This window comes from Rhodamnia argentea, chromosome 10, assembly GCF_020921035.1.
Source record: "Rhodamnia argentea isolate NSW1041297 chromosome 10, ASM2092103v1, whole genome shotgun sequence".
NCBI lineage: Eukaryota > Viridiplantae > Streptophyta > Magnoliopsida > Myrtales > Myrtaceae > Rhodamnia > Rhodamnia argentea.
The window spans coordinates 16,045,778-16,058,595 of NC_063159.1; the positions used below are offsets into that span (position 1 = coordinate 16,045,778).

At 42.5% G+C, this 12,818-nt stretch overlaps 2 protein-coding genes across 3 annotated transcripts; both read left to right on the top strand.

The window, feature by feature from the left end:
- Positions 1–323: 323 nt before the first annotated feature.
- Positions 324–4,273, top strand: LOC115730482. Of its 2 annotated transcripts, XM_030661102.2 has the most exons (7): positions 328–905; positions 1,256–1,310; positions 1,825–1,899; positions 2,075–2,166; positions 2,690–2,771; positions 3,669–3,752; positions 3,979–4,273. In XM_030661102.2, the coding sequence occupies exons 1-7, from the start codon at positions 595–597 to the stop codon at positions 4,102–4,104; spliced, it is 825 nt and encodes a 274-aa protein (XP_030516962.1). In that variant the 5' UTR covers positions 328–594; the 3' UTR covers positions 4,105–4,273. The 2 variants fall into 2 exon arrangements, with proteins under 2 accessions (XP_030516970.1, XP_030516962.1); XM_030661110.2 differs by lacking the exon at positions 1,825–1,899 and having other exon boundaries at positions 324–905.
- A 2,041-nt stretch (positions 4,274–6,314) lies between these two features.
- LOC115730472 (GATA transcription factor 12-like) lies at positions 6,315–7,784 on the top strand. Its single transcript, XM_030661092.2, has 2 exons — positions 6,315–6,553; positions 6,880–7,784. The coding sequence occupies exons 1-2, from the start codon at positions 6,452–6,454 to the stop codon at positions 7,618–7,620; spliced, it is 843 nt and encodes a 280-aa protein (XP_030516952.1). The 5' UTR covers positions 6,315–6,451; the 3' UTR covers positions 7,621–7,784.
- Positions 7,785–12,818: the final 5,034 nt, after the last annotated feature.

The following is a 12,818-nucleotide window of genomic DNA, read 5'->3' on the forward strand; positions in this document are numbered from 1 at the left end:
CATAAGTTGCAATTCGAATGAATGCACTATCACAACACGTAAGTTGTGATGGCTCCCAACATCAAATACAAAACAACAGGAAGTTCAACTAGAATTTTCATTCAAGGGAAAAGAGAAAAGTACGCAGCAGGGAGACATAGGTTGCCCCATCTTCTCGTAAGCTACAGACAGAGAGCCCAGATGACCCCGTTCGTTGAGGCCGAAAAATCCAAAATGGGTTCGAACTGGGCTGCAGCCACCCCTTGTAGATGTGGCAGATGGGTTAGTCGATCCAACAAGGCAAGGACTCGGGCGGAGGAGGAGGAGAAGATATTCGGAGGCGGGACGAAGGAATCTGTGAACAATTTATGTGGCAACGGTTTCTTCCGTGAAAAATGTGGTCTTTTCTCGTTTGTTTCTCTCACGCTCCGAAACACCCAAGAGGAAAAAAATAAAAACTTTGTTGCTTCATAACTTCATCAAATGTTCCGTGAAGACCCGTAAGATCTCGCCTTGGATAAATAGAGAAACGAATTCTTCGCGAGTGTTAAAGGAACTGTTGAATTGGATGAAAAGGAGAGTTTTGGCGCTTGGAACCGAGACGCGGTGGAGTGGATGGCTCAGTTCACAGCTCAAGGAACCATGAAGCTGCTCTTCAATGGCGAAGGTAGCTCATTTAGGCGAGGATCGAAGGACCCATTTCGTTTTAGGCTCGGATCAGTCCATGTCCGCAAGCGCAGGCTCAGATTCTTTGATTCCTCGGCCGAGCGCGGTTCTTGGCGGCGAAACGCGAGAGCGCACGCGCGAAGCGCTAATAAGCACAGTAAGGAAGGTGTGCATGGAGAGGACGACGAGTACGATGATGAGTTCGGAGTCGATGACGAGCTGGCGTGCTTCAGAGGTTTGGTCTTGGATCTTTCTTACAGGTTAGTTGGTTGATCTTGTCGTACTCGTCCTTCGCTTCATGTAGTGACCATTTTTAGCTCTGTTGAAGCTTAAATAGCTCAGGCATCATCTTTATGAATTTATGCCTCCCCTTTCCAGCTTTCGGTGATAAGCATTTTGATCGAGGGAAAAAGCAATTGTTGCCATTTCCTTGGGTTTGCTGGCTTTCATATGTTTATCAGTTCTTCAAGCAAACTTTGTTAGGCCATCGCATGGGTTGTCTACGTCGTAGTTAGTTTGGTTTTCTTGGGTTTTGTTTCTTCTTCTTTTTCTATTCTTGGATGTTCTGGTTTGGTTGATTGGTTTTCTGATTGTTGTTAACCTACTTCAGGCCAGTCAATGTGGTTTGCTGGAGGCGTGCGATTTGCTTGGAGTTCATGGAGAAGGTTGTAATGAAAATGGCTCATTCGAGTGTTTCAGACGAGAGTGATGTATAATTGCTAGGTTAAGGCCACTGTGGCAGATCACATACTTTTACTAGTTCACGGTAGCTATCTTCTTCGAACGATTAGATCATTAGAGCATGCTGGTTTGCATTGTCATAATAGAATCAGAAAATGGAAAATCTCCCTTTGGAGGAAGTCAAAGAAGAGACCACCACTCCACATTTCTTGAATGACAAGATCACGGCATATGCAAATTAGCTTGGAATTGGATACAAATGTAGCTGTTGGAACACAAACATTTCCTTTCGAACACGACAATCCTGCTTTGAGTTTTTAACGTTAAAATATTGCCCTTTGTCTTTTGCGGTCTTCACATATTGAAAGATACCATTTAGTTATTATTATGTTTGTTTTTGGTCAAGACCATTTAGTTGTTTAATGACTATATGATTTGGTAAAAATTTGTGAATGGAGACTCCTGCAATTTTTTATTCCTCGTTTCTATATGTTCCAGGCTGATGTACTAGAATATTATGATCAGACAGTGAACTCTCCTAGTGGATCATTCTACATACCAGCAGTTTTAAGGGTATGCACTAACGGAACATTTGTTGCTAGTGCTCTTAAAAATTTTCCGCTGCTCTTTGTATGAATATTTCATATTCTTTTTGCTCATTCCTGAGCCCTTAATCGGGATTATTATCTGATCATTGCTATGTTTTCAGTTTCTGCTTGACCATTGATGCCCATCTGCTTCCCTCCAGGTGCCACATTTACTGCAAGTTGTTAAGAGAAGGAGAGTGAAAAACAACCTTAGTCGTAAGAACTTACTGTACAGAGACAGTTACACTTGCCAGTAAGTAATCAGCCGGTTAACACTTATCACCAAATTCTACTTGTCTGATTCATTAGCAGATGCAATTTTGGTCAGATGTGTAGTTTTGTTTGCTCTGTTGGACAGTATTTCCTCTAGAAAGCTCTGAAGTCGTGTATCGTGTACGTAGCGACACTCTCTGGTTGAAGGTCTGTCTGTTGTCTTTCTTTCTGCCTTTGTCTAGGAGCAATGAGCCGTTGAGCCAATTCCTTTGGATATCCCATCTAGTAGACAAAATGCTTATGTTTCTCAAATAATATTAGGTTTGCTGGCTTTAAGAGTTTAATGGTGGCTTCTCAGCGAGATTTAGTGGCTTGTGAATGAATATCCGACTTGTCTTCCAAGAAGATTATTTTGTTTGTTGCTTGAATGAATATAAGTGTTTGTCACCTGTCCTCGAAAAGGTGTGGTGTCATTGACATTGGAAGAATCGCCAATGGAGGACATTTTTGTTACCTGCCCAAATGATTTGTGAGCTAAAAGGTGATATGTTGGTCATTCGTAGGTATTGCTCTTCGGGTGAGAATTTAACAATTGACCATGTTCTTCCAATTTCACGAGGTGGAGAATGGACATGGGAGAACCTGGTAAGATTTGCTTTTCGCATATCCTAGAGCTGTGCAACTTTCTGTTTAATCTGTCGGTTAATGCGGCCTTTCATTGCCAGGTTTTTGGTGAATTAATGGTATTGCAATACAAATAAATTAGTATTGCATTGTGGATAATTCCTTTTTATACCGGTATTTTGTCGCTTTAGAGAAGCATCTAAAAATGATTTCTAATGTCCATTCACTTCAATATCTTTTCTGCAAACCATTCATCACCACTTTTTACTTTTAGCATATTAGCCTCGAGAGAATTTTATTCATACACGTCTTTGAAGATTGAGTGCTCCAACTTTGCTTCGTGGAACCCTCGTACCTGATGGAGATGAGTTATGTTCTATTATTGGTTGTGAAGTCCATGGACATGTAAAATATGGCAGTGTCACCTCCAAAAAGAAAAAATATGGCAGCGTATAATAGTTTGTCTTCCATTTGTCTTTTGCGAATGGCAGAAGCTAATAGATAAATTGATTATGAGAGCATAGTGTCAACCTGCAATTACTGGATGAATGGTGCAAGAATTCCAGGCTTCTGCTAAAATCGCTTGCTAAACTTGCTGTGAAGCCAGGTTGTGCTTTTTACGATGTGTTACTGTACTATTTTGGGGTTAAGCTTTGGGTTTAGCATCTCGAATCTTCTTTGTTCCTACACCAAATTTTGTTGGGAATTGTTTAGTAAAAAGCATGGGTGGTGGCTCCAAGGATATCTTACTTTCGTTGAGGTTGCATAGTAGCATTGTGAAGCACAAACACTATACAGATTGATGAACGTGACTTAATAATGGGATAAACTCGCTGGAAACTTAAGTAATGGTGTTTCCCTGGAAAGAGTTCCTAGGAATCCCAGGACACTGCTGAAAAATGCTGCTGTGTGTGACAGGTAACTGCCTGTGCCAAATGCAATTCCAAGAAAGGTCATAAAACAATAGAAGAAGCAAATATGAAGCTGCTCAAGATCCCCAAGGTAAAAACCTACGGTCGAGACATCTAATTAGCAGCAAGAAGTCTCCGTTTCACTTGACCTCTATTTAGTGATAACAATTAGATTGTAGCAATAACTAGATCGAGAGAAAAATACTCCATTTTCATTTTACCAGCATCCTTCCTTTCTTGCTCCCTCCTCCCCGATGTTGTCTCATGGTGAAAAAGAAAGAACGAAGGAAAAGAAATGATCTTTCCTGATGTTTCAGGCTCCTAAAGACTTCGACATACTCGCCATACCTTTAACGAGTGCGGCGGTGAAGATGTTGAGAGTGCGGAAAGGCACTCCGGAGGAGTGGCGCCAGTATCTTGGTAGATCCTCTTCTGAGCGCTGACACCGTTTGCGGTGGCATTTGTACATTCTTATGCTTCATACATACTAACAATCAGCCTATTTGCATTCCGTTTCCTTCGCATGAATGTGGAATAATACCGTTTATGTATGTCTGACTTGAAGGCGATTGATGCATCATGCACGACAATCGGAAGAAGAAAAGGAAAGAACAAAAAAAGATAATCTGACATTACTGGACAATGGCAATGTATGTGTATTGGTGGTCTACCATGCGTTAACCTCCGATTCCCTTCGTTCCTTACAATGCTTTGAACCCAAATACATTCTCTGGTTGCCCTTTTGATCTTTCGTGAACCCTGTCTACGCGTGAGCTAAATCCATGTAAAGGTTAGGTCAATCGTGGGCATTGTCCTAGATTGTTCATGTCTTGTCTCTGTATGGTCTGAGCTGCACAATTACTTTGGCCAAAACACTGTTTTTGAGATTGCTCAGACCCTTCGAAACAGTGGTGAGAGCTCAATTTCTTTCTTCCCAACTGGCGTTAGAAAATGATAAAGACGTCTTTGACGTTGAGTGAATTTGAATTTTGGGTAGATGGAGGGGTCTTTTTCTCTGTTCACTGCCAAAGAGTCTTCGTTAGTGATGTAGTACTTGTCACGGGTTTTACTTACTCTGCCACAGAACTGTCGATGCTGGTGAATGGTTTCCCTCAAAGGAAAAATGGATCCAACGTTGGAAAAAGGAAGTACCATTTCACATCCAATCCAATCCAATTCAGTTCATCGAATTACATGCACCTGCAACAACACATGTATCCCCTCCCTCCTGACCCCAATTCCAATCAAGTCGACCCTCCGAAACCTGGCCTCGCATGTGTTATGTCCCCTCTCCGGATTAGCAGACCGACACCTCTTTTTCTCCACCACCGCGGAGTTTCGCCGGTGAAAATCTATTGATAACAGATCTCGAAAGCTCGCGTTTTTCTCGTCCCGTCCGTCCAAATCGATGGACAGCGGAAGAGTTAGTCGGATGCAGTGGTGGTCACTGTTTTTTTTTTTTTTTTTGTTGGGTATGCCTGGACAGTGCCGAAGGCTCCTGAGCAATGAAAACAACACAGAGCTTAGCTTTGCTTACAGATGCAAATTGCAATACTGTATGCGCATTTTGAACTGGACGATGTGGTGATTGTGATCATGCAAAGAGCGATTCTCATCTCAGTCAGTGGAATTTATGATGGGGGTTGATCAGTCCCTCCGTACTCGGCCCTAAAACCTCCAACTCGTGACACGCCGAGTCTGGCTCGGCATTTACTACGGTTGCAGGGTATTTGCCAAATACTATTCGAAGCACTCTGTTTTTTTTTTTTTGAGAACTTCAAGAATCTTGCAGGTCATTTCTTACTCTCACTGCTCAGACACTGGTCGGTTAGGTCCTGGTCGTAAAGTCTTTCTTTATTTTCGCATTAACTTTTTTTTTAAAGTAAATGGAATTTTTTTATCATTTTTTTTATTTTTATTTTGGCCCTTTTGCTTTATAGATTAGTGAAAGAGAGAGAGAGAAGAAGCAATGAAGATGCCCTGTTGCTCTTGGGGCATGCTCAAGCCTCGTGGCCCCCTAGTGATGGACACTGGCACAGCTGCCCTGAAAAAGTCTCTCTTCTATTATTTTCGAAATTATTACTATTGTTACCTAAAATCAAAATCGTACGTCCATGTATCTCACTCATGCAACAAGAATGTGATCATGTGTATGGATGGGGGATGCAACTTTAGTGTAATAGAATACGTATGCTCCAATTTGAGCAGCAATAACCGGAGGGAGTGCCCTTGATTTTCAAATAGGAATATGTTTCCGTCACAATTTTTCATCTATTGTGAAATTGACAATATATTGCGAGCCTAAAAAATGAATGATAAATAACTATGGGGTTCACTCTTTCGGTAATTTATGATTCACAACATGATGTTATTCTCACGATCGCTCAAAAAAACGATTATGCTAGCAAAATCTTTTTTCCATAAGCATTGTGCGTTGGATTAAAGCACTTAATGTTAAATAACGAGGCGTATGAAATAAGATGAGGAGTGGATAAAATTTAAAGAGACCAAGGAAAGTAGCCATAGAATCCAACATGCAAATAAAATGAAGGGTGTATGGTAGACAGGTATTTCATAGCTCACATATGAATGTTAATGAGATTATTTTTCTTTGACATTATCTATCTGCCGACAGATATCGAGGTCATCAAAGATTATAAAGGGTCCCCCCTCTCTCTCTCTCTCTCTTTGAAGCAGGTCATTAGAGCACTTGACTCATTTTTCCTACCTGCTCTATCTTCTCTCCCTCGCTCAGCAAATTCGCGTTCCTTTGCTCTGTTTCTCTCGCCCATGGAGTTCTGCCGGAATGTGTCAGTTCCCGGAGACTCGCAGCCGAAGCTCGGTGGCTTCGCAAGCAACAGTCTTGACGAACTCTTCTCCATTCAGAAGCCAGTACAGCTCATTTTGCTCTGTCTCTCTGTGTTTCGCACCACAGTTTATGTCTTATCTTTCAAGAACCAAGAAGAGCGAAAAACGAACGGCATAATCTTTTCTTTCTCTAGATTATCTACTGATTTTTCTTTTCCATTTTGGCCACAATGCATGGACTCATACCGTCCTGGGCTCGACCTAAAACCCGCTTACTCTGTTTCATCTTCTCTGTCCTCTGTACCCCCGTTTCTCAAGCAGCAAGAGATGCAACACTTAAAAAGGCAGCATTTTTAAAATCATACGGGGTCTTTAGTCTTACTATTTCTGCTAATTTATGCAACTTTCAGGAAGCTGATGTTAGCATGGAGTGGCTGTCAGTTTTTGTGGAGGACTGCTTGTCCAGCAGGGGAAACACCCTCCAAGTCCAAGCACTACCGCCTCCTTCCTCAGCATCAGTTCCCTCCAAGACGCCCAACAAGCCTTCCTCGACCAACTTGTCGGCACTCCACAAGATTGTGGTCACAGGCAAGGCCAGGAGCAAGAGGAAGCGAATCGCAGCCGCCAAAGCCAAGAACAACCCGTTCTTCATGATACCCACTTGGCCCAACCACTCCTCCGACCCGCTCTTGCTCCACCAGTCCCACTGGCTGGCCGACAGCGAGCTCATTCAGCCCAAGAAGCAAGAACAAGAACACCCCAAGAAGCAGGAGCAAGAACAGCTCAAGACAACCGCCGACATGGCCAGTAGTCCCGCACAATGCGACGCAGAGGAGGAAACGGTGGAGGGCAAAGAAGACCAGTCGGAGGAGAGCGGCGGCGGCGGAGCAGGGCAGCAGGGGGCGGGGAGGAGGTGCACCCACTGCCTGTCGCAGAGGACGCCGCAGTGGAGGGCGGGGCCAATGGGGCCGAAGACGCTGTGCAACGCGTGCGGGGTGAGGTACAAGTCGGGCCGGCTCCTGCCGGAGTACCGTCCGGCCAAGAGCCCCACCTTTGTGAGCTACTTGCACTCCAACTCCCACAAGAAGGTCATGGAGATGAGGAGCTCAAACATGTCCCCTCTCTCTCCTCCTGGCGAGAGAAGAAGGTGAAAACCCCAGGAAGGTGAGGGTTTCTCTCTTTATTCGAGATTAGATTAGGTGATTATTAGCTAAAATCTTCTGCGTCAAAATAGTAAATATTTGTTATCCTCTTTCGTGTGGCAAAAGACCCTCCATTTAGTTATTAATTTTTAACGATGATTTGTTGAGGCTTTGGCTTTGGCTAGGTTTCTCTTTTTTGGGTTTTGGGTGTGGTAAGAGTAAGAGGCTGGGAATCGATTAAAGGTGTGTGATTGTTGGGCAATTTGTGACCAAATGTCAAATGTGTGCCCCAGCAATGAATAAATCTGGACATGCGAACCGAAGAACCTTTAATGCTCTGGCTCTGCCTCACAGACCAGTAATTAGGTTGGACGAGTCCCCTCCTCCCTCCACCTGCAACTGCAAATTCCATTCAAAATTTCCACAGCCGAGTCGCTTTTAATAAGGCCTCTCATCTTCTTCCTCATCAAGCTCCTCCAAGAGGGAAAAACGTTGCTGCAATTATTGTAAAGGTCGCTGGATGTTGATGATGATGATGGTGGTGGTGATGTGCGGATACAGACACATGATCTCCTACGCCACAAGGACCCAAAAGAAAAGCGCCCAAAGTTTAGCTGAGAAGTGGGAAACACACGGCACAAGGGCAGAATTGAAAGAGACATGGCCGCTCTCTCTCTCTCTCTCTCTCTCTCTCTTTCGTCGTTTTAGGCAGAGGACGACAGTCGTCTCTCGCCAATCCAATCCCGCTCTGCTCCCTCAAAAACTGTGAGGAGAGAAAAATACATACAGAGAGACTGAGAGAGGCAGAGCATGCAGCCTTTTGAATTTAGAGAGAAAAGGTTCAGAAATCCCAGTGGTAAAGGGGGAAAAGAGAGGCCTCTCTCGTGAGAAGCCATGATTGATGATGACCCGTAATTAGCGGAAATTTCAGAATAATTTGGCGTAATTCCGGTCTAATGATGGATTGATGGGTATCCAAGGGAGAGAGAGAGAGAGAGAGAGAGGGGTAAAGTGAGAATCTTATATTCTTCGAAATGAGGACGACGGAGTTTGTAGTGCGAGCGAAGCATGCACGTGAGCTTTCTCATCATCTCTCTCTTTTCTGAACCAATGACTTTTCGAACCCCTGTTCTATTTCGAAGGGAAGAGATTCCTGTACCTTCTCTCTCTCTCTCTCTCTCTCTCTCTCTCTCTTCTCTCTCTCGTATCATAGGAACGCTACCATCTGATTCCTCCGTCCCAAGAGCCAGAGCCAGAGCCAGAGCCAGAGGCTGCTTCGGTATTTGCACGAGTTCTTCTGTGTGGTGGGGTCGCGCCGGTCCCTTTTGTCCCGACTCCCATTTCGAATTTCAAGTTCGGCTCGGAGTTACTGCCGTTGGTACGTTGGAGGGCTCCGCGCACAAACCAGTTCGGGACCTGCGTTTGACATTTTGGCTCGTCGTGGCACATCGTACAATCGACGTCGTATCAACACCAGCTTATGCGACGACGAGGCAGGACCACTTTCCAAAACATTTCTCTTTTATTTGAGCGGGAAATTTTTCATTTCTTTCGACGATAAATAGGAAAATACGTACTTGTATATATGTTACGTTGCTTTTTGCTTTTGCGTATACGCGCGTCCAAATTCTATCTCTGGTTTTTTCTGTCCAAGTTGGTTGGGAGCAAGTAGACATTCAGACATAGAATTCAACACCAAACTCTTGACACATTCAACGGCGGAGTTCCGTGCGCGCACAAGACATGGGCGGAGAAAACGTTAAACAAGTTGCGTCGCACCATGTAATTTTGAAAAATTTTAATGATTTGACTTGGGATTGTTCGCACCCGTGAGAGGGGAAAATAGCGGCTTTTACTATTCGGGTTTTGTGAGGTCGCCGCACAGTTAATGGCATCGGATCTTTCTTCATCGATTATGTTTAACAAGTGCTCTCGATGCACTTGTCAACTGAACACAACATAACGGGACGTGAACATTGTTAAGATTAGGCACACAAACTTAACGAATTAGAGAGTAAAGAAAATAGAGAGAAATTAAGATACAAAGTTTTATCCTGATTCATCCTTAAACTAAGCCTACATTCAAGAGAGGGTTCTTTTATAATCAACATCTCCATCTTTCTATCATAACTCTCAATTACAAGACAAAGAGATTATATATAACAATAGCTGTTCATGAGCTCAAATCCATATTACTAATAGATTACGGGCTCGAACTATGAAACTTGCAACCACGCGGGGGCAGCTTCCTTGGATCTCGCCTGTTCAACCGGGAACGGGATCCCTATGCCTTCACGGACTCCAACCATGAAAGTCATTTGTCGTCCCAAGGGTGCTACCCCCTTTGCAATCACGTTGAGGCGGCTTCCCTGGACCTCGCCTGTTCAATCAAGAGCGGGGGTCTCTATGCTTTGCTATCGATAGAGAGTGTAAATTACACCCTCCAACGAACGCGGCATGTGCGCACGTCGCCGATTAAAAAAATCGCGCGAACAATACGTTTATCGTCAGAAACCGCAATTGCCGTGATAGAAAAATGTGAAATAAACATTGCACGTCGATCGTTTCTATGGCCGCCAATTTTGCGCGTCCGTTAAAACGTTGCATTTTCGTGCAAGAACACGTAACGGGACGGACCAAGTCTCGAGACGGGGAAGCAAATTTTCCCCAATTAAAAGTTTTCGTTATCGGAATTTCGCACAAAGGCGATAAAATAACCATATACGATGACAATGACAAATAATGGAAATAACAATAAATAAATAAATAAATAAGCTAGACGACGACGAACCGGTTAAAATTTCACGAGGATTGGTCACTCCAGTTGTTGGGGCTATGACTTTAGGGACGGGGCGAGCACATGAATGAGAGCTGCGTCCCATGTCCAATAATTTGTCCAATTATTTGGAAAAAATTCATGTGATTTCGTGTGTACAGGTCTCTATCGAGGTCAATGGCGACAAGGAAAATCACAGACGAGTGGGACGACCACTCTGTAATTTGATTAGTCAAAATAATTGCCGACTAACTCCGTGGATAAGCTCGAATCCCTATTCTTAACATTAACTCCGTGAATAATTTGCTTGGAATATCCATTCGGTTCTACGGTTTCATTTCTACCCTACCCATCATATTGTCACTTTAATTTGACTACATTCGTTTCATGAAAAATTAATAATTCGAAAAAAAAATTTATAATCTTTTATCCTATATATATTAAGAAATGAGCTTACAAAAAGTAATTTTATTATCATATAAACTTTTCCAACATTAATTGTTGTCGATGATAGAAGTATTCTTATTGACTCGTTTTTTCTAAGGGGTAAAAATGATTAAAATTGGCAAAAAAAAAAAATCAAATTATTGATTTTTCACGAAATAAACGGAACCAACACATTGAACACTTGACTAATTCAATTGCATCCTTATGGAAAGGATTACGAGAGCTTGCTTCTTCGGATGCAATTTCTATGGTCAGAATAACTCGAATAATTTCTGGAATTGGACACTTGTTTTTTTTTTTTTTCCTTCCTTCTCAAAAATAGAAATAAAGACGTCAATAAAGGAAAATCACATACTATGATCAGAGTAACTCTGAAAGAGGGACTGGGATATAGATCGTCATAGAGAGAAATGTGCAGATGTCATCTTTACTTTCCCAATTCTCATAAATTCACAACTTACTTTTTTTTTTTTATAACAGTCTTCGAGCCATATCGTCTCGAATCAGGTTTGGACCGACATGTCGTGTGATTTTGGTGATCCTGGTGGTTATTTCGATTACGCCACTCCCACTCCTCCCTAGTAAAATTTAACCCCATCAAATTTTTTTTTTTTTTTTGGGCTTAGATCTCAATAATGCAATCTTAGAAGGGTACCCACAATTTTTGTTTTCCCAAACAAAGAAACCAATGGGTTCTCATTGGAATCACCCTTTTTTTTTTTTTTGTGTGTTTTCCTTTGATTCAAGTTTGGATATTTTAGAATTGGAGTTGATACCACAAATAAAATTAAATAGAATAAAATAATAATGGTGGCACCATGCCACATTTACTCCAAACTTATTTTTGCGTGGTTACTTCCATAACATATCTATTCTCCCTTAGCATCCGTTTAAAATCCTCGTTAAATTATAAGGGGCAAAATACTCAAATAAGTAGCATATGGTGTGGATCCGACTTGGGAGTTTAACACGAAAAAACGCCAGCTAGGTCAAGCCCTTTTTTAGATCGATATGGCCATTTCGGGCCCTTGTTCGAAAAAATGAGGATATTTCAGGCTTTTATTTGAATTTTGACTTTTTTTTTATGGTATTTTCACCCTTTAATGGTTTCTCTCTCCAAAGTGCAAGATACCACCTTAGTTAGACACTTTCAGTTTCAGCGCAAACCGCTAGTTGACTATGAGCGAACCGATCTCAGATACAAGAAGTGCATAACCAAATGGGATTGAGGGACATCAATCTAGCAATCGACGAGAAGAAGCCGCGATCTCGATCGGCCTTATTTTTCGGAAATCAATGAAAAGGTAGGCAGTTTTGGTATGGACCCTAAGGGTGCACAGCCTGTCCCCATGCCCTTACCTGTATAATGTATGCACCACCAAAGCACTGGTCACGTCTCCATGCTTTGTAGGACATGATGCTCTTGACGTAAGTTCCTTATCCTCGCCACTAAATGCTGTCCCAACAAAGCTTTTCTCACGAGGCACATGCAATGCTTCACCACTTGTTGTCCCGGGTCACGCGAATGCTTCTTCACGCTCACTCAACACTAGGAGTCAAAGACCCTTTATCAACATGGCTATGGAACAAAAAAGAGATGAAAGGGAAGGACAGAGAACATGCTCGCATAGGATTTCACCGGACCGTGAGTTCGAGTCTTTATTTTGAGGCTAAGTTGGTCACTTCAAGATTTATACGAGATAAGGCTTGCTCAAGACCTTCTTTTCAGAAAAAGGCTTAGGTTCATGCCCTTATTTGAGGTTTTCGCATTAACACATCACGGGAGGCATTACATTGACGCTTTTATTCTTTTTGAATATGCCTCCACAATTGTAAAGTTTGTGGCGAAAATTATGCTGTTGATGCGGTTTCCTTTGTCACCACTCATGCTTGGATTTGAATCGGTGATTAATCAAAGATTATGTCTTGTAAATACATATCATATAGTATAATCCACATAAAGCAGCTTTGTTAAGATGGTGTG